The 26,197-nt window shown below is 42.3% G+C and overlaps 1 protein-coding gene across 1 annotated transcript in view; it reads right to left on the bottom strand.

The window, feature by feature from the left end:
* Nucleotides 1-26,197, bottom strand: part of cttnbp2 (cortactin binding protein 2) — a 149,978-nt gene that overhangs the window by 56,729 nt on the left and 67,052 nt on the right. The window contains exons 3-4 of the mRNA XM_034686401.1: nt 18,946-19,176; nt 2,126-3,554 (exon numbers count right to left, since the gene is read on the bottom strand). Coding sequence (XP_034542292.1) covers nt 2,126-3,554; nt 18,946-19,176 — 1,660 coding nt within the window. The remainder of the gene's footprint in view (nt 1-2,125; nt 3,555-18,945; nt 19,177-26,197) is intronic.

A 26,197-nucleotide genomic window follows, 5' to 3' on the forward strand; every position in this document is an offset into this window, starting at 1 on the left:
TTGTCTCTCCAAGGCGACAGAATCAGCTGACAGAAAGAGTCATTTCCTATTTCTCAAAAAGCAGTTTGATTGTTATTTGGCTTTGTGTGAATTTGAAACGTCTTTGGTATTTCAAAAAGACAAACAAATTTAACAATTGAAGGGCTTGCAGATAGTAAACTCTGGTATTCTGAGATGTTCTTTTTTTTATGTTGTCTGGTTCCTTCAAAAAGAGTAACTGGTTGTTCCAGACCTTACCCTAAAAATTCTCCCTCTGTAGGGGTTTTGTTTTGTTGTGTTGTACGACATTGAGAATACCAACAGAGGAGAAAACAAGCTCTTTTGGAGGACAGACTTTGGTTGGGCACGTTTGCCTCTAAGGATTGTGTCTGCAGACGTTACAGCCCAGTTTCACTGCTGCAGGCTGAAGGTATCCACTGCATCAACATCATAAAAAATCAACCTATTAAAAGGACCAAAAAATATCTACCTATATTGCTTTTTCTGCAGGCTCATCATTTTTTTTCCTACAGGATATAACTGCAATATTTTTCAATAAGATAAAGTCATGCAAATACTGTGTATTGGGACTTTCGCTGCTATGAATTTTGTTTGTTTTTTGTCTTTTGTGCATAATCTAAGTCTGTAAAATCTTGGTTCTTCTCCCAAAGGATTTGTCCACATTTCTAATTTAGCATATTTCAACAGGAAGCTTAAGGAAGGGAGAAAAGTAGCTTGAGGGATGGACAGGTTTTTAGTTTGGGGTACAACCAAAACCACAACTTAAAGTTTGACAATAACTCTAAAGTATGATGTCAAGTTAGAAACAGAGGCCTGCAGAAGTTATGATATAAACTTTTTCCTTCTGAATAAGTTTGTTTAACCTGTCTCACACTTTGGCTGCTTGTGTGTCCTTCCATGTTGGCCCAAAGAATACACTAGCGGTGATTATCAATCTGGTTCCTCTGAGTTTCTGCTGTAGACGGCCTGCTGCAGTGGATGTTCCAGACCACTATCATCTCTCTCTTTCTCTTCATCTCCCTCTATCCCTCTCTCCAACTCGTTCTCAGCAGATGTGTGTCTAACATGAGTCTGGTCCTGCTGGAGGTTTCTGCCTGTTAAAGGAAGTTTGTCCTTGCCACTGTAACTTGCTAAATGCTGCAAAGTGCTCTGCTCATGGTGGATTAAGATGAGATCAGACTGAGTCCTGTCTGGAAGATGGGACTGGATCTTATCCTGTCTTGATGTCAGGTCTTTGTTAATAATAGAACATAGAGTACGGTCTAGACCTGCTCTGTTTGGAAAGCGTCTTGAGATAACATTTGTTGTGGTTTATTGTACATAAAATAGATTGATTGACTGATTATGGAGAGACACATGTTATCAACAAAGATAAAAACACCAGACCTTGAAAATAAAACCACACGGTTCAGGCAAAGCTCTGAAAGCCAATCAGAAGACAGATAAATGCTGACATTTACATCAAACATATTAATTTCACACAGTTGTAAACAAGCACAGGACATGTGGGACGAGTTAATGGAAGCTCAAAGAGGAAGAGTGCAGGAAGTGAAAGAGCGATCATGGCATGCTACTGGAGGATGGAGGAAGTGGGGGAGGAGGGGAGGAGAGAGCAGCCTCTGGCATCAGCTTCAGAGAGGACAGGGGTTATTGGTGGAATCTGAATCTGATATGAAGTGAAACGTCTGCTTTGCCTCAGTTCACCCTAACATGCTCCCTCTGCGGTGAGACGGCTCACCTCCGGTCTCTGAACTACAGCGAGGTACATGTTAGCAGCATGTTGTCAGTGATGTGACTGATGTGACAACATGCGGGAGGGAAGGAGCCCAGAGGGAGGGGCCAAGAGAGAGGTGAGAGGAAGCAGAGTACGTTGAGCCACAAAGGATCTTGGGAGATAAATTAGGGTTGAGGGAGTCAGTGCAATAAACTGGTCCTGATGCTATCCTATGTAGCATTCCTGTGTAAAACCAGATTCCCTGTAACCTGACAGCTATGCTATGCTATGCTATGCTATGCTATGCTATGCTATGCTATGCTATGCTATGCTAGTGCCATGGAAAGACAGCTGAAGTAAAGAGGCAGTGGAGGGGAGCTGGAGAGAGATGGAGTATGGAAGCCCCTTTACCTGATGCTGTTGCCAGGGGGCTGCCTGCTGAGGCTCGGGGGCTACTGGAGGATGGAGCACTAATGGAGGAGGAGGTGGAGGGAGGGTTTATGGAGGGGGGGCTACTGACAGTGATGGAAGGGCTGATGACGGGGGGACACTCTGCACATGCTGCTGCCGGCTGCCTCTGAGGGCCCCGGCCAGGCCCTGGGGAGCGTGAGGGAGCGCAGGCACCCACCTGAGAGGCCGTCAGGGCTGGGACCAGGTCCAGGGCAGGTTTGGGCGGCAGCTGGGGCGTGGCCGGTTTCAGCCCAGCCCCAGGGGAGCGGCTGCTGTCCCCCACCACCTTGATGGGTGGGTGAGGGGGAGAGGGGGTCTGGGAAAGCCCTGGCTTTTTGGGAGGGATAGGGGGAGGGTTTCCCCGGTCGATCCTGGCCACCGTTGGCGACTTGAGGCCGATGGGATGGCTCAGGCGGCCGGGAAAAGGGCCTCCCTCTGAGGCGGAGTGGGGCAGGCCTGGACGCAGGGGTCCAGCGCCTCCTGCTGGAGGGCTGGTGAAGCGCGAGAGGACCTGTGTGACAGTGTGGCGTGCCTGTTGCTTGGCGGCAAAGTTGTCCCGGTTGGTGGGTGAGAGGTCACGGGCTGGAGGACTCTGGGACGATGTGCCATTTTGGTCCTGTTCCTGGAACTTATAACGGGCCGCCTGGACACGGGGGCTGACCCCAGTGGGTAAGCCATGGGGGGCTTGGCCCTCTGAGCCGTTCTCTGTTTGTGCCAGTCCTCCTGAGCTGCTGTGGACAATCCCCCGGCCAGACGTCTTTGGCAGACTAAGGCCTACATAGTTGGAAGGGCTCGGTTTGACGGGTATGGTGAGGGGGGTCTTCTTGGGACCCTCTGCCTCAGTGGGAGGGAGGTCCGTTTGGCACGACGCTGTTCGAGAGCTGATGGGCTCTGTGGCTACAGAAACAGACGTCAGGGCTTTAGGTTTGGGTGGTGGGCTGGTGGGAGCAGCAGGTCCTGCTCCAGCAGCAGGCTGGGAGACAGAGGCTCCATCCTTTCCATCACCCTGTACAGTCCTGAGCTGCTCCACCTGCTGCCGCAGACCGTGGCTCTCGGCCTCCTCGCGGCCCAGCCTGGCACGCAGCTGCTCCCGCTCTGTATCGAACTCCGACAGCTGCTTCTCCATCTTTGCCTCCATCTGTTGGCTCCGCTGCCGCTCAGAGCCCAGGTCCTCCTGCAGCCGGCCAGAGGTGCGACTCTCCTCGTCCAGGCGAGCCTGAAGTTCGTCGAAGCGCTGGGACTCCTCTACTACGCGAGTGGCGAGCTGCTTACACTCCCGCACCAACATCATGACGATGTGCTTGTTCTTCTCGCGCTCGTCCTTCAGCTGGGCCGTCAGTTTGCGGTGCTCCTGCTCGAGGCTCTGGAGCTGTAGCTTCTCCATCTCCAGCTGCAGGAGGAAACACACACAGGGTTAGGACACAGGTCAGTGCAAGGTTTTACAAACAACATAAGAACATAAGAGATCACAAAAGTTTATCACACGTCTCCAGTTGCAGAAAAAAGATTTCCTGACAGGCTCAAGTTGTTTTAGTTTCAACACTACAACAAGAATCCTGTGAGATATTTCCTCTCTTTTAAAACAGAATCATCCATCACATTGTCTCTCCAAGGCGACAGAATCAACTGACAGAAAGAGTCATTTCCTATTTCTCAAAAAGCAGTTTGATTGTTATTTGGTTTTGTGTGAATTTGAAACGTCTTTGGGTGTTTCAAAAAGACAAACAAATTTAACAATTGAGGGGCTTGCAGATAGTAAACTCTTTTATTCTGAGATCTTCTTTTTTTTATGTTGTCTGGTTGCTTCAAAAAGAGTAACTGGTTGTTCCAGACCTTACCTTAAAAATTCTCCCTCTGTAGGGGTTTTGTTTTGTTGATTTGTACGACATTGAGAATACCAACAGAGGAGAAAACAAGCTCTTTTAGAGGACAGACTTTGGTGGGGAACATTTGCCTCTAAGGATTGTGTCTGCAGACGTTACAGCCCAGTTTGCCCAGTTGCAGAAAAAAGATGAACATTAAGCACGTCATCATACGATCTTCTCCAAACCTTCTGACAGATTACCTGCAGTTTATGAAACTCAAACATTCTGTACATTAGGGGCGTACATTATGACGATCTTAGATGGTGAAGGATTAGAATGTGATGACTATCTGTCAAAGCACAGAGATCTTAGAACCGTCTGTAGTGCACATTCTATCCCTCGTTGTGCCCAGGGGTGCATCTTGCTTGGCTGGTGGTGAAGCCTTCAGCAGAGTGTCTGCCCCCTGGTGGCTGGCTGCAGTATAGGTCAAAAAATCCGTCTCTCCCATTCATTTGATTGGGGGAGCAGTCAAACTTTAAAAAACTAAAACACGTGGTACAAATGTTTCTCACATCCGTATGCTGTGGTGATATGTAGTTAGTATCTGACTGTTTTGTGTTCAAGGCCGCTTTTTCCTGGAAAGTTTCTTTTTCATTAGTTATTAGAGTTTAAAAAAAACTGAGTTTTACTTCCTGTTTCCTTTGATTCACAGCCGCTGTAGAGTGAAACTTCAAAGGACTCACAGTGTCTTGTGACGTTACGCTGTAGGGCGGAGCTTATTACAGTGGCTTCACAGGCTCTGGCTGCACAATGGCGGCGCCCAGGAGCGTGATTTTTTGGCTTCAGAACCGTACAACGGGAAGAGGCGGAGCAACGCTGTCCATTTTTATTTACAGTCTATGGTTGTGCCGTGTCTGTGCCTTAAGTCTGTGTGCCCATGCACAGCCGCATCCAAAGTTTTTTTTCTCTCTGCCGAATCACACCATTTGTTAGTCCGCTTTATGTAAGCACTACAGATACACGGATGAACCAATCAGAGCGAGCTGTAGGCAGTGTCTTCGTTTGTTTATCCCCCCTCCCCTTTTGCCCCAACTATGTGAGAGAAAGCATGGCTGCTAATGAAAGCGAAAGTGAGGAGTTGGTCCCTAAAAGAAGCTCTACCTCAGTAATATGGAACTGGTTTGGATTTTTCCCAAAGCGACACAGCGCAAACAACTGTTATTTACAAAGTTTGCAACGAGAAGGTCAGCACCTCGGATGGAAACACAACTAACCTTATTTAACCACCTGAAGAGACAGCACCTGAAACAGTATGAGGAAAGTCAAAAGGCGAAGAGACCGGTGTCGTGCCGCCATCCACACAGGCAAAAGAAACAACTTTGACACAGGCATTTGATAAGGGCACTCCGTATGAGAAAACAAGTAAGCGCTGGAAAGATGGAACTGTAGCAGCAACGTTTTATCTTGCAAAGGACATGATCTCCAGTAAGTGTGCACCTTACTTTAATGTTGTGTTTAAGTTGTTTTTCATTTTGAGTTAAGAAAAGAAAAAGACTATGACTAAAATAACTTGAAGTTATGCATGTCAATATTTTTGTTTGATGTTCATTGTACTTTGCACAAGTTTTCTAAATTGCTTAACTAAATTAAAAAAGTGTTGGAACAGTATCCTCTCTTAAAGCTGGGGTTGGCAGTCTCGGAAAACTAGCATGAATTTGAATGTAGCATTTCCTCAGGACTCAGTCTAACCCCTCCCCTCCTCCCTCAGAGCTCCTCCAAAACGACCCCCCCCCCCCCCCCCCCCCCCCCGCTCACATGCACGAGCGCCGCTGACTTGCGACCATATGATTGTGACTGATTCAAAACCGGTCCTCACCAAAATATTATCATAGTGAAAGTTAAAAACACAAACAAACATGGCTGCTGTTAGCACTCACAACTATCATGCTAGCATTATCCAGTTGTACCGGTGACACAATATCAGGAGAAAAGTTAGAACACATATAAAACTGTAACAACTCTACTGTTTGTTAAATGTGTTAAGTGTAGATGTTCTTAATTCCTACAGTGTTGACAGTCAGTGAAGGCATCAGGAGAGGTGTAGAGTGTGTGAGCAGGAGAGAGGAGAGACAAGAAGAAAAGTTCTTCATTCATTCAAACTTTGATTGTTGCTTTGTTGGTTGGCATGATCACGGCCGACAGTGACCGGTTATTAAAGATCAACGTGTTCACGAATCGGCTCGTCATCCCTACAGCGTCCGGACGGACGCTACAGTACATCTACATTTTCTGTAGGACTTACTAAATGTCATTCATTCTTCTGCTTGTCAGAGCCCCCGTGGTGAGAGCTTTTTAGACTCTGATCTGGACTACAGTCCTGAGCAAAGCACCTCATCGGGTCAGAGGGGACAGGCCCAAGGTTGAGCGAGAGGGGCAGTCAGTAGAGTCAGGGGAAGCAGAGGCAGGAGACGGGGACGAGGAGTACACGCCGGGGAAATGTACGCGCAGGAGGCGGGCAGAACGGCAGGACGGGATTTGAATGGTTTAAAATTTTGGCACCCAAAAAAGGCTGATTGGTTGGTGTTTTCCCAGGTTTACTCCGGCTGTAGATAGCAGTTTTTCTTCCTTCTTTTTTAAGAACACATTATGTATTGATTGCCATTAGGACATAAAGATCATTTTAACCAGTATAACAAAAAGTGTATCTAAATCTGATTACCAACCCCAGCTTTAAATGATCTTCTATCCTTTAATCTGTTTAAGGCTATGATTTTAAAGAGGTACATTGGTTTGTTTTACTGGTACATGACTTGTAAAATAGTCTGAATAATCTAAATGAAAGAATCATGATAAAATCATGGTTGTGACTTTGCAAAAAAAAAAAAATTGTGATATGATTTCTTTTTCATATCGCACACCCCTACTGTACATGATGTTCAGGCTCCATCATTGTCTGTACGCAAGATGACAAATACCTCTCAGTGAAATATTTCACACAGCCTTCATGCCACCTGTCTGTGACGTAAACCAACTATGACGTCCTGTCAATCTGAGCACAGTGAGCGTCACATGCATCCTGGAAACATCAGAACCGAGAAGTTTTGGGATAAACAGCTCATTTTTTCATGAAGCCTGAATTTGAGTGTTTCATAGAAAATATAAGGCTTATAAACCAATCCTAACACTGAGTCATTTGTTAGTCATGAAGCTAAAATGAGGCGGAAAGATTAATCAAATGAGCCGGACAGCATAGCTGGATTAATCGGACAGGCACGATGATGGATGCATGAGTGGATGTTTACACAAATAGATGCTTTCTAAGTCCATGGAGTGGTTTTGGGACAGTCTTATTTATCTATGCAGAGAGACACGCTGTCTGTGCGCACGCTTGAATTTCGATGACTTGTCAAAGCCCCGGCCTTCTAAATCTGGAGCGTTGCTGCTATTGTTAGCTCAGGGCTGCTCCACAGAGGGTGTCGAGGCTTAACTGGGGCTGTCCACCCAATTGCTTAGACACAATCGCTCTAACAGGCCTCGAACAAAAGAGTTGACACCGTGAGACCTGTGTCCCAAACTAGACCCCCCTCCCTCCCTTCTCCCATCTCCCTGCTCAAAACCATCAGGGAGTTTGTATCAGGACCAGCTGGTGTCGAGGAGGAGCGAGGGGTTAATAGGCAACGGGGAGCGCAAATGGAACTCCAGTTGCAGCTCAAAAGGAGGTGCTACGACTAGCTGCTAATTGGGTGAGGATTATGTCTGCTGTAAGGCGGCCTAATGCCTCGCAAGAGTGAATTTAGGGAAGCTGTGAAGGCGGCTACACACGCAGTGTAGATAGAAACTAGGCGGGATTAAGACACATTTGAAATATGCATGACAATTAAGAAGAGGAAATCATTCAAACTGTCGAGGTTATGACTGAACTGCACCGTTGGAAAGCTTTTAAAACATTTCAAACTTTGAGGCTTAAAAAGGCTTGAACATAAGAGGTGGTTGGATGGTCAAATGGGTTTAAAAACTCTCCATAAAATGATAGTATTGAAAATAAGAGTGGCTATGTTTGATCAGCACAGCTCAGCTTTATCAGAGGGGATGTAGGTTCCCACTTTGCACTTGCAGGCTCTGCAGTAAAGTAAGCAACATGTGGTGAAACCTTCAACAGTCAAATCGTTAAAAGCAGTCATATCGTTGTTGTTAATTTTACTAACTGTTGAACTGTGTGTACTTATACTTATGTTTGTTCTGTGTCTACTTGTATTGTTTACTAGTATCTGTAATAGGACGGTCGCTAATGGACAACTACCTAAGGAAGTTGGGATGGTGAGGGTTGGCAGGGTAACAGGGATTTATTTTCTATCGTCTTATCTGTCCTTCTTTCTGTTTAATTGGGGATTTCTGTTCTATTCTAAACAGATGCTATGTCTTATCTGACTCTTATATGACATTTTTTTGTACTGTCTGCCAAAATTTAATAAACAGATATGGAAAAAAGCAGGCATGAAGCAGAAACAGATAAAAGGTTTCTGGTTTGACTTTTAAAATAAAGCTTGAATGAACACTTTTTATATTTGATAACTTTCAGAAATGCTACAATATTCAACACAAGGTTAACTTTATGAAATGGCTGCAGTTTGATATGTTGAGGCGGAAAACTACAGGAGATAAGGTTTCATACAGTGCATCCATACATCATATTAAATCTGTTTTCAACACTAACAAGTTATTTCTGTTGTTTCGTCAAGATGTTGACTCATTATCTTGAGATAAGAACACATCTTTTCCAAACATATGGATTTTATTTCAGTTGTTTTCTTGAGATTTTCATCCATTTTTTGTCGGTATAACAAAGCCGGTCTTCCCATTGTACTGCATAACCTTATCTCATCATTTTGAGATAACAAAGCTCGTTTTCTTGTGATGAGAATTCATTTTATGACATTCTAGAAAACTAAACTAAAGGCTGATCACTGCGATGGACCAGACCATGCCATGCCGCCATGTAGCCCACAGTAATAACATTATTTAGGCATATTTCTAAGTTTGTTTTGTGCTTTTGCAACTTTGGGGATACGAGTCACAAATCAACATAGGTTCCGTTTTAGGACATATTTTATTCTCAATTTATGTAAATGAAATCAATACATAATGTGTTCTTAAAAATAATGTGTTCTTGAAAAAGAAGGAAGAAAAGCTGCTATCTACAGCCGGAGTAAACCTGGGAAAACAACAACCAATCAGCCTTTTTTGGGTGCCAAAATTTTAAACCATTCAAATCCCGTCCTGCTGTTCTGCCCTCCTCCTGCGCGTACATTTCCCCGGCGTGTACTCCTCGTCCCCGTCTCCTGCCTCTGCTTCCCCTGACTCTGTGCGATAACTTGTCAAATGCTTGGTATCACTTGTATGCTCCATTATTTACTGTTGTTCGTCATCAATTACTCAAGCTTTTGAGTTTTTACAGTCTGCCTTTGATATTATTCAGTCTCGTCTGCTGAAACTAAAACTGGTCCTGAATGCAGACAAAACCAAATTGATGCTTTTTTCTACTTCAAATGAGTCCCAAGGAAACGTCCCCTCAATCGTAACCTCACAAGGGAAACCCATAGAACTTGTCGCTAATTACAAATACTTGGGTTTTATTCTCGATAGGGAGCTTTCATTTAAAACTCATATATCCAACCTGGTCTCCAAACTTAGGGTGAAACTAGGTTTCCTGTACAGGAATAAATCCTGTTTCTCCCTCAGAGCGAGGAAACTTTTAGTGTCTGCAACATTCTTGCCTCTTATTGATTATGGTGATGTTTTGTACTTGGGAGCCTCGGCTAAATGTTTGTTGTCTTTAAATAGTGTATATCACTGCGCGCTGAGGTTTGTCACGGGTTGCAAACGCCTCACTCACCACTGTGAGCTTTATGTCAGAGCCGACTGGCCATCCCTGAGTGTGCGCAGGCAAACACATTGGCTTCATCTAATTTACAAATGTCTACTTGGCTTGGTCCCAATGTTTTTATGTGTTTATCTTCAGAGATCAGGAAGTCACTATGCCTTGCGCTCCTGCGACACTTTGCGGATGTGTGTTCCCCGTGTTCGGACAGAGTTTGGTAAGACAGCGTTCAGTTTTGCTGCTCCTACTGCTTGGAATAAACTCCAGAAGGACTTGAATCTGTCGGATCTCATCTCTCTGGACACCTTTAAGTCTATCTTAAATGAAAGAAAGACCCCAGAACAGTGCCTGTGTTTTTAAATGCTGTTTTGTAATCACAAACTGCACTTTACTTGAAAATAAGTTGCACTTTTAAATTATTATTGTTTGCTTCTACATACTGTCTGCATATATGTTCCATGTTGTTGAGTTGTGCCATTTATTCTGACGTGTGCTGCTGACCTCTTGGCCAGGTCGCCCTTGAAAATGAGGTCTTGATCTCAATGGGACTTATCTGGTTAAATAAAAAATAAATAAAAAATAAATAATTGTTATATGGATGCATATCCACCAAGGGCTTCCGTACCAAAGTAAGTTAAATCAATCAATCTTTATGTATATAGCGCCAAACGAAACAAAAGTAATAAACTTCTGAAAGGAGTTTATTACTTTTGGAATTTAAGTCCCACTTTTGTTTGATCCATCCTAGTCAACAACCTCCACCCTAAACAGCACCCACACATTTATACAACACTACTTCAACAGCACTTTGAAACAATAACAGGACAGCATGCAGGAATGACCAATGACCGCTAACCAAGCTGCTGTCATGAGTTGTGAGAGGGTGTGTACCTTTACCAGTGCCTGTTGTATGGATGTGTTCAATACTTGATTCTGATTGGTCAATACTCCACAGCAATGGTCTGTTATTTCTGGATAACACACTGCTGCTATGAAGAACACACTGATGGGGCACTGATCACAGACTCTGGTGGACTAACCATGATTCCCTACACTGAAAGAAGTCAGGTTAACACCTTCAGGGTGAGTCAAGACCCCTTCAGTTCAAGTCAGGGTGGTACTCACCCTCACCAGGGTCCCAATCCGTAATACCATCTCACTAATAAACTAAACCTCTTACATTTAGACGATTATCTTTTCATCAAAACTCTCTGGCATGGCATTTCACCTTCAAAACAACCACAGATTTAACATCACATGGAGCTTTATTCCCTCCTTTAGACTTCAGGAGTCTCAATAGAAAAACTTTTAATCCAAACCTTCCCTTAGGCCTCGTCCAGTCTGCCCCAAAAACAACCATACAGTTATTTCCGTACAACTCCAGGGAAGTTTTCAAACAACATTTCTCTTCTACTTTCCTGTACGTTGAACTTTTAACTTCTCAAAATGTATTTTACCTTTTGTCCTCTCTGAGAGAAGCTGAACTCCTCTGAGGGAACTTTTTTTAACCATGATCAGCACTTTTCTGAGGCGATCCTGCAAACTCTACTTCTATATTTCTGTAGGACTTCTTTGAAGCAGCAACCCCCCGGTGCCAGAGTAATGGGCTCATTAAAACCCCAACAAGACCACAATCCTCTGCCATGCGGCGTTACTGTTGACAGGACTACAGACTTGATGAGATGTTCTCAGGACAACCTTCTCCTGAGACTGTTTTCTTTGTTTGATATGATTAACGAAGCATAATGAGGCGGTTGACCTTCTTTATCGAGTGTAAAAACACTACAGTGTGTAGAACATTAGCTCATAGTTGTTATCCATATGCATGAACTCAATCTGCAATCAAATGAAATAATAATGACACTAAACTGGAATTTTTATTAAGACAACCTGAGGGCATGTCAGGTAGCTGTGCTGCAGCCCGGCCCTGAAATCCCCCGCTGCTCAATGAAATATTTAAGCAAAGCTCACAAGTACAATCTTTGCTTTAAGGGTCTAAACTTACACCTGAAAGGCTGCAGCAGGAGAGCATTGAGCCACTGAGGAGGAGCAGGGATGGGAGAGGACGAAGGCTATTTTCAGAAGAAGGAATTCCTGCACACGTGGTCAGTGGTCACCTTGCCAAATCCAGGATACAAACACGCTTAAACAACTTTTTGGCAGCTTCATTATCACAAAGTCTGAGAAAAACATGTTTCTGTTGACTGTAGAGAGAAGGACGATGTGTGGGTGTCATCATTATGTCCATAAACCAACTCAGAGTGTGTTACGTATAACTCCCTGCCTGCCTGGCTGCCTGCAGCTTGCCCAAGACCTCATGGATAATTCAAAGACTAACTCACAGGAGAACGACAAGAGTAGAAACGAACATAGGGGATAAAGATAGCATTGGTGAAATTCACTTTACCCAGCAACCAGAGGATCCCTCTGAGCTCACGGAGCCTGTGTGTGGGTTTGTTGTCGTATCGTCGGCCATTCCTAAGCTTCCAACTAAACCATTCATCCCGGCCTGTCAGGTTGGTTTCCTGTTGTTGACATATTTGGGTACAACTGTGCAATAACAGTGGTGACATGGTGATTCATTCTGTGCTAAAAAAAAAAAAAGGGTGAACTGTTGTTTGTGGTGAAAAAAGCTCTTAAGGTCAAAGTCATCAGAGAGCAGAGCTGTGTTTCTGTCAGAGCTGAGAGTGAGTATAGGGAGAAGGTAAGACAGCAGGGTTCTCTTAGGTGGAGAGGTCTCTATTGGGAGCCATGAACTAACCCTGCAGTTCATTATCATTGATGACTGATTCATTATTCCCTATTTCATCTTTATGATGATCTGAGCATTGGCATTAAGCACACAGGAAAAGTATGCATTTCTTAATTACATTAACCTGATGGATGGAGGTCTGGGTGTAACAGTCACCATGATGATGCAGTCAGATGAAGCTTAAGCTAGCTATCAGTTACCCTCAGATCAATTGGTGTCAATTTAGTGATGAAAAACCTGCTTTTATGTCATGAGTTGATCTTATTTGGGGTATTTTTCCTTGTGTTTTATGCCTTGTTTCCTCTCTGTCTGTTGTCTTCCTTGTGTTATTAATGATCCATGTCTGATGTTGTATTCCTCTTGTGTTTAAGACTAGTCTAATGTGTTTCCTGTTTTATTCTGTAGTCCTTGATCCCTGTGTTTCCAGGATGGTTTACTTCCTGTCCTTGTGTGTTTCACCTGTGTTGATTACTCTGTGTATTTAGTTTCTCTGTTCCCCCTCTCCTGTGTTGGATCTTTACGTCTCCTTGTCTTCTCCATGTGTTGCAGTCTCCCAATGTTTCCTTGTGTTCCCCATGTTTTATTTTGGACTTTTTGAACTTAGTTTCTCAGACATTTGTTAAGTAAGTTTATGTTTGTATTGAAAATGTATTCTGTACATGGGTATTCCTCCATTTTCCCCTAGGGACATATTGGATATCTTTGGATCGAGGACAGACATGTTCCAAAAAATGCAAAGATAAAAAACCTTTAGATGGATGTAGAAACTGAGTTATAGCTGAAATGGACTCTTTGACATTTGTCTTGTCATTACACTTCAGGGCGTTATCACATTATTTTTACACAGCTATGTTAAAAACTTGATTCTGATTGGTTAATAAATCAGGGATTAATTTCAAACAACAACAGCCTGATCACACACATCATATCAAATCAATCCATGGAGAGGAGTTAAAGCACATTTCACCTCTGCCTGTTGACACTGTGGCAAAAATGTGTGTCTCAGGCTGGGAAATAATGATGGTATCATGCGCAGACAAATAAATAAGGCTTTCCATGAATTAAATCAACACTTATACTTTGTATATGCATGTATACATATGAACTTTAGTCACTCCTTTTAATCTTAATTAAAGGAAAAGTTACAGTTTAAAATGCCCAGAGATGGGGAGCTGTTGGCCTAGCTGTTGAAGCGCGCCCCATGTACAGAGGTTTAAGTCCTCGTTGCAGAGGTCACTGGTTTGACTCCTAGCCTCGAATATTTGCTGCATGTCTTCCCTCTCTCTCTACTCCCCACATTTCCCGTTTCTGTTCAGCTGTCTTTTGTTAATAAAGGCGAAAATGGCCAAAAATATAACTTAAAATTGATATGCCTGGAGAAAGGCACTTAACTCTGATGTTGTAGGATTGGAGATGATTAATCCATCCCAAAAGAACAATTCACAACTCTCTGAAACCTCTAAGATCCATCACTGTATATTTGAGATGGAGAATTAAAGAGATATTCATGTTGTTTTCTCACAAAGGTCTAGCAGTGGTCAGAGCATTGTGTTCAGTGTAATGTTGTCCTTTGGCATATCAGCGGTCAAGCCTCCATTAGCTGGCGGCTCAACCATAATGTCTTTTTCAGCTCCTGGGTGAAAGCATTATTTTGCTTTTGTACCGTGTTTTTGAATTCCACTCTAATGCATTTCTTCTTTTGTGTAAAGCAGCTTTAGAAGTTTCTCTGTTTGAAATATGTTCCACAATAAAACGTATGTTGCCTCTAACCTCCGTCCATTAACTCATCACTTCAAGCTGCACGGCTGTAGATACTCTTTTGTCCAGTCAGGCATCAGACGACTTCTACAGCTACTCCTCTGCAGCAGACAATAATCCAATGAGGGAATAAAATCAGTGGATTTTACTGGAGCTGAGGTGTGCTTCTGTTATCTCCATTATTTTAAGCTGGTCATAAAACTCTCTCTTCTTGATTCTATAATAAACTCATACATGTTCAAGTTTTTGGGCTTGACTCGTACAAATACTGAGGTAGCAGGAAGCAGCCAGCAGGGTAAATAGTAAACATGGAGGGACAGGGAGCTGCGAGCCGCTGCACACACAAAGAGCTGCTACCCTAACTGAATGTGACACGATAGTTTGATGCCTGCTTGCTGTTTTGACACTGTGTTAGTGTGATGGTGAATTGCTCTGGTGAAAGCTTGTAGCTGGGTGCAGCAGCAGCATGCTCACTTGGAAAGCTAACACAGCCAGAGCGGTCTATACAGACATGAACGGGCCCTGAAAAGCCCAGTGAAGTGACCCTTGCAAGGTGTTACTGTATCCCATCCAAGTACTAACCACCAGGTCTAATCTCACTCAGCTGGGGAGTTCAGGTGAGATCAGCTGTGTTCAGGGTGGTATGGTGGAGTTTAGTTTCTAATCTGTACAAGTCTTAAAACATGACTGTATCTGTGCAGAGAACTGCTGTGATTTCAAAACAGTCCAAACAGTACTACTCCTTCAGCAACACTTCTAATACCATCAATGAAGTACACGCATGCATGCCAACTGCTGACATGCTGTTCCTCTCAGCTTGTTATGTTGGACTTGGAGCGCAGAAACACTGACAGTCCATCGATATGTGAAGAGAAAAAGTAAGAAGTAGTAAGTGGTGTGAGCTGCCAGCTGCTAAGCTCAGCAGCACCACTGAGCGAAGAGAGAGAGAGAGAGAGAGAGTGAGAGAGAGAGAGAGAGAGAGAGGAGAGAGAGAGAGAGAGAGAGAGAGAGAGAGAGAGAGAGAGAGAAAGAGAGAGAGCTGCCCACACAAAGCACGTAGAGGTCGGATGGTGCAAGTTTGTATAGAGTTGTTGTAATTAGCCGATTACGTGGGAGCTAGTTCTGATTGATTAATGAGCTAAACACAAGGGAACGAGCACTCAGACAGATTTATTTAAAGGGACATTTCAATCAAATATAATTTGTGATATGCATGACAAAAATTAGCAAACTGGGGAACCAAAATTGAGTGAAGTAAAATTGCGTACTGTAGCTTTAAATGTGACTCAAAACAAAAAGCACCATACATCAGACTGTGCAATTCCTTAAATAGGTGTGTATGATGTAATGTGTGTATGTTTGTGTGCGTGTGTGTGTGTGTGTGTGTGATTTGAAAGAAAACTACAACTCTGTACATTCACAGCAAACTTGACCACAGCCACAAAATCCATTTCACCGACGCTCCTGTCAAAACCGGCCAATTCCCATACCTCTCCCTTCCCTCCACTCCTCTTTTTCCATTCCTCCTCTTCATCTGTGTGTGTATATGTGTGTGTGTATGTGTATATCTGTGTGCCTGTTTTTCCATTGAGCTCAAAACTACATCATCTGTGTTATTTTTACAGAGTTCACGGACAGGACACACACTCACACATACACACATACACACACACAGGCATTAAGTAAGTAATTTCTTTATTACTCACCCACACACACTCTGCCAGCCTCTCACCCACACACTCACACATCCATATTCCTAAACACAGAGGGGGGAGGGAAAAAATGGGGACATGGCCACAACAGACATCTGGCTGCCCAGTTAATCAGGGCCACATAATCCTAAAGAGTCCCGCAACAGACACACACACGTACACACACACTCACACACAGTCAGACATCAAAAACAGAAATGACACACCAGAAAAGGCATTAAGTTCTCACACACACACATTGCTGCCCCAGCCTCCTAATTTGAAATATGCCCATGCACAGAGACAACATAAACACACACAGACGAGTGTTTTCTCTCTTTTCTTCCTCTGCAGGATTTCAGCCTCAGAGATTTCAGTCAAGAGTAAATAAACACAATCTGTGGTCAAACAGAAGAAGTCTCCAGTCCACATCTGCTCGTGTAAACACTGCTGTGTCTGATTTTTATTCACCTCCATTAAAACAAGACTGCAGACGCACAGAAATTAATCTGACCTCACATGAACACATGATCGTAAAAGACGGGCTGAAGATGGTGATGTTCTTTAATCTGGTCAGCTGAGAGTGGCTTTTGGTGAATTAATGTCTGATGCAGACATTCATGGTCCACAGAGGATGATGGCCAAATTCCACCAGATCTGATATGTTTATGATTTAACACCCACTGCATTTGGCTTTAAGGCATTCTTTTATCCAATAAAGTTAATTTGTGGGTAAATTTTGTTGCATATTAAATCTAAATCTTGATCCAAATGACCTGATATCAATTCTTGTAAACAACACCAATAAACTATTGGCTTAGAGGTGCAATCCAGGATGCATTTGACCCTGGATGCTGTGGGAAATATATGATTTCTTTGTCTTATTTTTGCAAGTTTTGGTTGCAGAAGTCTCAAAACCAAGACAAAAAAGTCAGGAATTAAGGCTGATTTATACTTCTGCATTGAATCAACGGCGTACCCTACGCCGGGGGTCCGCGTAGCTCCCGTACCTACGCCGAGGCCTAAGCACGTAGCTGACGTGCACCTCCTCCAAAATGTAACTCCCCGTAGAGCCGACGCGGACCGCAAGCTCTGTGATTGGTCCGCTCGGCGGCTTTGTCTTTCCCGCATTTACAACACCTCCGGGATCCCGGACATCGGCCGCACATCGGCCGTGTATTTCATCTCCTCCTCTCTATTCTTCATGTAATCATGTCTGTATGATAAACAGCAACATGTATCAGCTGTAGATTAACATAACACGCTCTGAAACTCTGTGGAAAAGTAAACAGAGATCGTAGCGGGACCGGAAGCAGGCGGCCGGCTATCAGAGAGAGCACACTGCCCTCAGGCGTTTCGGCGGAGAATTGCTGCGCGACACCGACACACCGACGCACAAGTATGTGGGGCTCATGTCCGCGTCAGCCCCTGCTGCGTAGGGGAGACGCAGAAGTATAAATCAGCCTTTAGTCTACACGCTTGAAAAACACAAATGTAAACCTTTCTCACGGCCAAATTCCACCGGGTCCATGTCCGGTCCATCTGTGATCCATCACGGCACCTGATCTGATAGGTTTCTATTCTAGTCAATGTGTTAACTTCCACTGGATCCGCTCAGTTGCCTGAACTTTTGAATGTCATATTTGTTTTGGGGGTTTTCTTTTGGTAGGAATTCAACTTTTTTTTGTACAACATGCATCTGCAGAAAGTATCTTAAGATGGACAAAACTGATTAAACAAAACCACAAACATTTAGTTATTCATTTTTTAAGTTATATACTGAGAGAGAGAGGAAAGAGTGACATGGAATTGAACTCAGGTCGGCCACTCGAGGACTACAGCCTCTGTTCATGAGGTGGACGACTTATCCATAAGGCCAAAAGTTGCAGGAAGAAGGATCACATCAGCCCCGTCTTGGCTTCCCTCCACTGGCTTCCAATTCGCTTCAGAATTGATTTTAAGGTTTTGCTTTTTGTTTTTAAAGCTCTGAACGGCCTGGCCCCACCTTATATAACCGACCTCCTGAGTCCTTACAAAACCTCCAGGCCTCTGAGGTCTTCTGACACGTGTAAAGGCCCCACGTCTTTGGGACAGCCTCCCCTCCTCAATCAGGGCCACCCCCTCTGTCGACTCTTTCAAGACTCGCCTCAAAACACCCTTCTATAGTTGGTTTCAATTCCCAATAATGTGCTTTCCTTGTTGTTTGTTTGTCTCTTTGTCAAATAATTGTTTGGTTTGGTTTCACATTGTGTCTTTTTGTGTATTTTACAGCACTTTAGTTGGCTTCTGCTGTGTTCTTAAATGTGCTTTATAAATAAATTTGACTTGACTTGCAGGAAACTTTCTGCAAGGGTATTGTCGGAGTGTGTGTTCAGTTTTTGGACCAAGCAACAGCATTGTGAAATTTGAAATTAGAAGTTAGTTTAAGGTTTAGAATATCATCTTTTTCTTCTTCTATTCAGCCTTCACGTGTTCAATTTGACCTCAGAGTCCTTTTTTAGTGGCATTTACACGTCTACTCTGGTCTGAAAGCATCTCATTGGACCACAGTTGGAGAAAAGGTGACAGAAATCCCATCAGTGTACCTGGGAGAAGTTTTAACCGAACACGGTAACTTTATGTTGAAGAAGTGGTTCAGCTGAAAGCCAACAGACTTCTTCACACTGACCTCCATTTCTATCTCTCTTCTCCTCTTCCATCACAGTTAGCTTTTCATTCAACTGCAGCAGCATTGATCTGTATATGATGCAGCTAAAAGGCTTAAGTGCTGAGGTGATCACCTCTAGAGAGAATAAACGAAATCTCTTCAAAAACATAAATAAAATGTGTTATATATGTTGCGCTGAAAAGGCAAAATAAGAGAGGACAAAGTCAACACTGTCTTCCCTGAGTCTTACCCTTTTCTGGCGGCTCTCGGCGGCGGCCAGCTGTGCCGACATTCGTTCCTGCATCTTCCGGCAGTGAGCCATGACGGCCTCAAGGACAGAGATGGGGCTGGATCCCATGGGCCGCCGCTCCTTGTCTCCTCCGGGGACCCCGCATTCAAAGTCCCTCTGAAGCGCCAGGAAGGGGTCGGTGAGGCTGTAGTGGCCGTATCGCTCCTGGAGAAACACCTCTTTCCTCTGAGCCTGAAGGAGAGATGAGAAGGGAGGAAATATGAGTCTCATAATGCGGTCAATGAAAACTGAGTTACTTTATGAAATTACACTTTGAATTCAAGAGGAGGCATAAAGCAGTCAAAGAGGGGGGAAGATTTCTCCTCCAGCTGCTCTGCTCACAACTCATTAAGACGTACAACACGGTGGCAGGTTTTAAACCCAGAAAACTTGTTTCCAGGAATTAAATATTCGAGACTGCATAAAAATCCTCTTTATGTATGACTTATCAAAGAGAATACGCTTCATGTTGATGTCAAATAAGTGTTAATGGCTCATGTAGTCAATGAAACCAAATTAAGTCCTCAGTGCTGCCAGAGAAAGCTTTCCTGCTTCTTTGCCAAAGCAGTGCCTACATTTCCCATAATGCATTGCCTGAGGAAAGCAGCCTCAGCCTTGCTACTCTGCAGTTCTTCAGGTGGCTCGAATAAATAAGTGAGTCTTGTTCTTCATAATGTTTCTTCTGATATTTCTAGCACACGTTAAAGTCCAAACTGCTCCTCCAGATGTTCAAAGATTGTAGGTCAGACACTTCAGAGACTCTTTGAATCAGCCTGCAATAAAAGCATGCTAAAGCTGGCTAAGAGCATCGCCTCTAAACCGTGAACTATCACCATCAAACCTGAGATACAGGGTCTCATGTTTCAGTTAGGGTCAGACTGAAGCACTCTTCAGCACAGCAGTCTTTTTTAAACCTGAATAAGGAGCGGAGTCCCAGATCAAAAGTACACAGAAGGACTCTGAATGTGCTGTTAGGTGTTTGAAATGTCGTTTCTAAATGTGTGTATCTTTATATCTTGTCTTCTGTGTTGTAAATGGAGCTGAAAAATAAAGTCAAATCATGTAAATTTGTAGTAAATTGTGCTCCAAGCCACCAGGGATTCTCAAACCCAGCTGAAGCAACCTTTGATCAAACATCTGCATCAGAGGAAGATTCTGCAACTGAGCCCAAAAACCAGCAAAACATGCAGACAGCTTCCTCCCTGTGTACCAAACTCTGGTACTGTTTGGACTTGTACTCTGATCCAAGCATGCAAAGTGGATCTAGCAAAAGTGACATTACACACTGCTTTGTGGACAGCTGTTTTTAAGTCTCAAGTTCATCCCTGTCTTGGTTATCATGGAGCTATTAGTGACCACACTTGGATCAGAATATGGATAGGCATTGCAGAATCACAAACCTGATTGATAAGTGAAGGTGGTAGAGACTTTTCAATCACAAGGAAGCCAAGCCTGAGACTCTACCCTGCTTTTATTGATTAATTGAGATCCTAAACTCATGAGGAAAACATGAAGTAAGGTACAACGATGTGTGAGAAGTAGCATTGTTTTCCCAAAGACTGTGAATGTGGGTTCAAAGCACTTTCATGTAGGGTTCCCTTTCACACCCAGAGGCTACAACCACTGCTCATATGAAGTCAAGAGCAGAGTCTTAAAGGACCATTAAGGTTGGGAGTACTGAAAACTGCCTGAAGTAACAAAAACTACAGAGGATGTGGATTAAAGATATACAAATGCATTTAATTGTTGGTCCTTGGTTCATGCTCAGAGAAAGCTGCAGTGAGATTTCAAACAAGCGTAAATGAGAGAGTAAGAACGTACTCATGCTTGTAATGAAGGCTTAAAGTGTGCAACTGCTCTACTTCAACCCCAAGCTGCATCAGCACCCAGTCCCCCGCCTCGCCCTCGACTCCCTCCCGTCTGTGGTTAAGGTGAGGCCAAGCTATGGAGTCCACCATGAAACCCCAACAACCGCCACTCATCCCTGACCGCTGCGAGCCCGCCTGCATGACTCCAAAACCACTCAGCACTGCAGGAGGCTCGGCTGCTCTCGGGTTACACCGACACATGGGAGCTGGAGTCCTCTGTGTCTGTCAGAGGCAGCAGGATATCAGGGAAACGTTCCACTGAGATATAACAGGTATCATTGTTCTCATACAGAAGGACCTCAGCTGAGTAAAACAGACACATGGACGACTGCTGGAAATGTAACTCTATGAGGGTGAAGTCAACCGACTGGAAGCCTCCATCATGGTGGAGGAGTTATTTCACTGCACAGCTGCAGCCTCTAATGTTTATCCTTCATCTTCATGCTTTGACTTCTGAGAGGAAGTAAACAGAGCGACATTAAGGAGATGGATCTGAAGCCCAAAGATGGAAAGCTCTCTGATGAGCGTCCTAACAGAGACTGATCACATAACTCCACTTCTTAAATCCCTGTTTCTTTTAGAATTGATTTTAAAGTACTTTTAGTTGTTTTTAAAGCTCTTAACAGCCTTGCTCCTCCATATACTCAGATCTCATGTATTCTAAATAGCTTTCTGTTTGTATGCCCCTAAACTCTGAACCCTCTGCCTCTGGACATTAAAACGGCAAGCTCTCTGGGTGTTTTTAAAAGTAAACTTAATCTGGATTTTAACTTTGAGTAATTTATTTTTAGCCCTGGACTGAATTATTACCATTATTACCCTCATTTGTATTTTTATTTTATTATTATTCGATGTGTTTTATTATATTCTATTTGTATTTGCATTTTATTTTGGTGATTTTAATCTGATTTTATCTTTCTGATATTATTCTGATTTTATTCTAAAGATTTTATTTTATTTTTCTGGTATTTATCTGATTTAATTTAATTTATTTTTATTATTTTCTTGATATTTATCTGATTTTATTGCAGTGGTTTTATTTCATTTTTTCTGGTACTTCTCTGATTTTATTTAATTGACTTTATTTCAAATTTTCTGTTTTTTATCTGATTTAATTTAATTTATTTTATATTATCTTTCTGATATTTTTCTGATTTTATTCTAAAGATTTTATTTTATTTTTCTGGTATTTATCTTATTTTATTTTATTGACTTTATTTCAAATGTTCTGGTATTTATCTGATTTAATTGTATATATTTCATTGTAATTATATTAAATATTTTTTATTAGTTCCTATTACTTTCCCCTATCATGTTTTAATCTTGTATCATTTTACCTATTGCTGTTATTTTCTTTCTCTCTGTTCTCTAATGAAGCACTTTGGGCTTCATGATTGAATGTATGAAAGGTGCTTTATAAATAAAAATGAGTTGAGTTGAGTCTGAATAATGTCCAAAATAATTCAGACAATAAAAAAAAGTTGTGTAAAGAAATAAAAAACAAATCCTCACTGAGTTTATCTCAAAGATGCAAACTTTATTCTGCATTAAAGGACTTGTAGCCACAGTGACTCGTATTTATGGGCCTGATTTGGCTGCACCCTACAGAACGTACCATAAAGCAATAACGTCCCAAAATGTTGCTAAGCCACAGACGAATCAAAATCAAGTATTCAACACTGCCAGGTGTGTCTACAACCACAAAATCACTCCCCTGACACCCCGGCCTGGTTTGTAGATTGCTTCTTAGAGGGAAATATCTTCTATCAGATCTTGCGGGTTAGTGAAATGGGATAAAGCTGCCGTGAGGTCCAGAGTCAGAAGCTGTCATCAGGTGGGGCCCGGTTCTGTTACACGAGCCTTGTCAAACTTGTTCTTCCTCATGCAGACCATTCGCAGAAATCCAACGCTCAAATAAAACCCCACAAAAACCCACTTGGCTTTCGCACAGCAGCTGCAAAAAAAGACCACCCCCCCCCCCACCTCCACCCATAACCACAAGTGCTGCTGATGGAGTAATGATACAGAAACACGCAGAGAGAAACTCAGAGCAACACAGAGCTCAGAGTATGAGAGGGCTATTAGGATCATAGCTGCAGCAGAAATATACAGTAAATTTAATCTCTCACAACGTCAACTCCGGGCGTGGAGAAAGCAGCGTTTGAAGATTTATTTCAAAGAGTTATGATTCATATCCAGAAGGCTGGTGAGGGAGGAATATTTAATAAATGAAACGTGGAGGCGAGAAAAAGACAAAGAGCCACAGTGTGAGAGACTGAACAACAGACAGCAGGGACACGCAGGAACAAAAGACAGGAAGGTGTAAGAGAGCTGCTTCGCCAAAGAAGGAGATGGAGAGTCAGACAATAAACACACACGCAGAACGCAGCGTTGAGATTAATGGTGAATCCTTAGGAGGACCGGGGCCGCTCGGATGCTAACAGCTGAGTGTGAGCAGACCAATGTAAACACAGATAAAAAGGTGTTTGAGCTACAAGGAGGGATGATCAAGTTTCAGATATCATTCATACGATGTAGAAGAAGGGGGAAAGAGGTGCTCTGTAAATATAAAACAGAGTGGGTTTCTGTGTTCAGCAAAAACTCTTCAATCAGAATAACTCCATTCTAATCACAACTGAGAGCGTCCTCATGTCCCGCAGCAAGTGAAGGCATCGTCTGCAGGGACTCCTCTGCAGAGCTCCAGAGTAAATAATGGAGAGCGATGGGACACCATCTTTAAACCGGCCTTTAACTCCCACATCTTGTTGTAAATATTTACTCAGAGCAACGGAGCGTTCAAGATCTCTGTCAGCCGGCTGCTCTTTACTCACACACAGGGACGGTCACTGATCAGACTCAAGGTTCAGGGTGTTTGAGAGAGAGTGACAAACATCTTGATCTACTTTCTCTCCAAGTTTAAGGGATGTCTTATCTTCGTCTGTCTTTCTTCTCTCTCATCAGTAGTCTTGCGTTTTATCACTTTCATTATATAAATTCAGACTACTGTAGAAGCTTGTATCCTTATTTTGTTTCCTTTTGATCCAACATAAAAGAGCTTCAGTAAACCAGGAAGGTACTTTGTTTCATCTAACTTTCTTAGTTCATTACAGCTTTGTAAACAAACAAACATTTATTTTTCTCACTGTGCAACATTTCATCTAATCTTAGTCGTATCATAATTCACAAAGGAGTATTGAGACAACATTAGAAGAGATAAAACTTTAAGATTTCAGAAGTTAAGTCATAATTTGACCAGAATAAAGTCTTACATTTCAGGAGTATAACTGTATAACGCCGGTCAGAGAGCTTTTTAATCTGGCTTTTAACTTGGAATAATTTCCTTTTAGCCCTGGACTGCATTATTACCACTATGACTATTGTTTAAGCATCATTTTTATTTATTTAATTTGATTCTATTATTTTCTATTTATTCTTATTCTATTTGTCTTTCTGGTATTTGTTTTATTTTATCTTATTTTATTTATTTCAATGATTTTAAGTTATTTCATTTTATATTTCTGATATTTCTCCGATTTTATTTTATTCTATTTTATTTATTATATCTTAATTTTATCTTATTTTATTTTTCTAGTATTTATCTTATCTTATTTTATTTATTTCATTTTAATGACTTTAAGTAATTTATTTTAGTGTATCTGATATTTATCTAATTGTATTTTATTAAATTTATTTTAATTATTTTATTTTATTATTTCTGACTTTATTTTATTGATTTGTTCGTCATTATTTTATTTTTTAAGTATTTTAAATCACTTTCCTTTCCACTTTTACCCATCTCTGTTGTTTTCTGTCTCTGTTCTTTTGTGAAGCACTTTGGGCCACATGCTTGAATGTATGAAAGGTGCTTTATAAATTAAGTTGAGTTGAGTTATGAGAGAAAAGGTCTCAGTACATTTGGCCTGTATTTTATTTTGAAGGGACGATCAGCAGAGCAGCCAGCTGCAGGCTAACAGGCAGCTTGTGCACGCTTCTGTAACCGCTGTCCGTCATCAGCTGCTGAGTTTAACTTCAAAAGATGATCCTCACTTAAGTGCAGGCAGCTGGCTGCTCTTCTGATACCCCCAACATGTTACTTCACATGGAGATAAACGACAGCATATAACAACGACTTATTCCTTATAACATAATGACTTCATTCTGATGGGATTATTATTAATCATGTGAATTTAAGACCTTCATCTTGTACATTTCAAAAAACGCTTTCTTCCAGCTCAAAAACATCGCCCGTCTCCGCCCCTCCCTTTCCTTCACTGCAGCTGAAACTCTCATCCACGCCTTCATCACCTCAAGACTCGATTATTGCAATAGCATCCTCTACGGTACACCCAACACCCTCCTCAACAAATTACAATACATACAAAACTCAGCTGCACGCCTCCTCACTCACTCCCGCTCCAGAGACCACATCACCCCAGTCCTCCAGAACCTCCATTGGCTTCCCATCCCCTCAAGAATTCAGTACAAGATCCTACTCATCACCTCCAAAGCCCTCCACAATCTAGCTCCCTCCTACCTCACCGACCTTCTGCAGCCATATAATCCCTCCCGCAACCTCCGCTCCACCAACGCCAACCTCCTCACCCCTCTCACCAAACCCAAGCACCGAACCTGGGGGGACAGGGCCTTCTCTGTCGCTGCCCCCACCCTCTGGAACTCTCTCCCCCAACACCTCAGATTCTCCCCCTCACTCACCAAATTCAAATCCGGACTCAAAACACACCTATTTACAAAGGCTTTTAAACTATAATTGAATTTTTTTTCTTGTTTTGTTTTATTTTTGCTGCCTTGCTCTTCTTTGCTTTTTTTTTGCACTGTTTTCCTTTTGCTTTTCTTTTGTATAATTTTATCTTATTTTCCTGTAAAGCGCTTGGAGAATCTTTTAAAGCGCTTTTATAAATAAAATGTATTATTATTATTATTATTATTACATTTGATGACTTTTACATTGTAAATGTACAACTTTTATTTAATGAATTTAAAGGATAACTCTAATAAAAAATACTTTTTTCTCTTACTACTTTATTCTTGTAATATTACAACTTTATTTTGAAAATCTCAAATCTTTCATCCTCAATGTGGCTTTAATCGTCTGTCTTAATAACACTTCACACCATGAGTGCTTTTAAAATGCTATAACAGCTTTTTGTGCAACCAAATGACCCACCCTTTCTATTTAAAAAAGAAGATGTACATATTTTATCATTTCGTTATGATTTAAGTCGTCATTTTTTATCATCTTATTTCCCGTTAAAGTTAAAAAGATCAGATAAACATAATAAATCAATAATAAGTAACTCAGTCCTGCTCTAAAAATAGAAAGATAA

Source organism: Notolabrus celidotus, chromosome 6 (genome assembly GCF_009762535.1).
Source record: "Notolabrus celidotus isolate fNotCel1 chromosome 6, fNotCel1.pri, whole genome shotgun sequence".
NCBI lineage: Eukaryota > Metazoa > Chordata > Actinopteri > Labriformes > Labridae > Notolabrus > Notolabrus celidotus.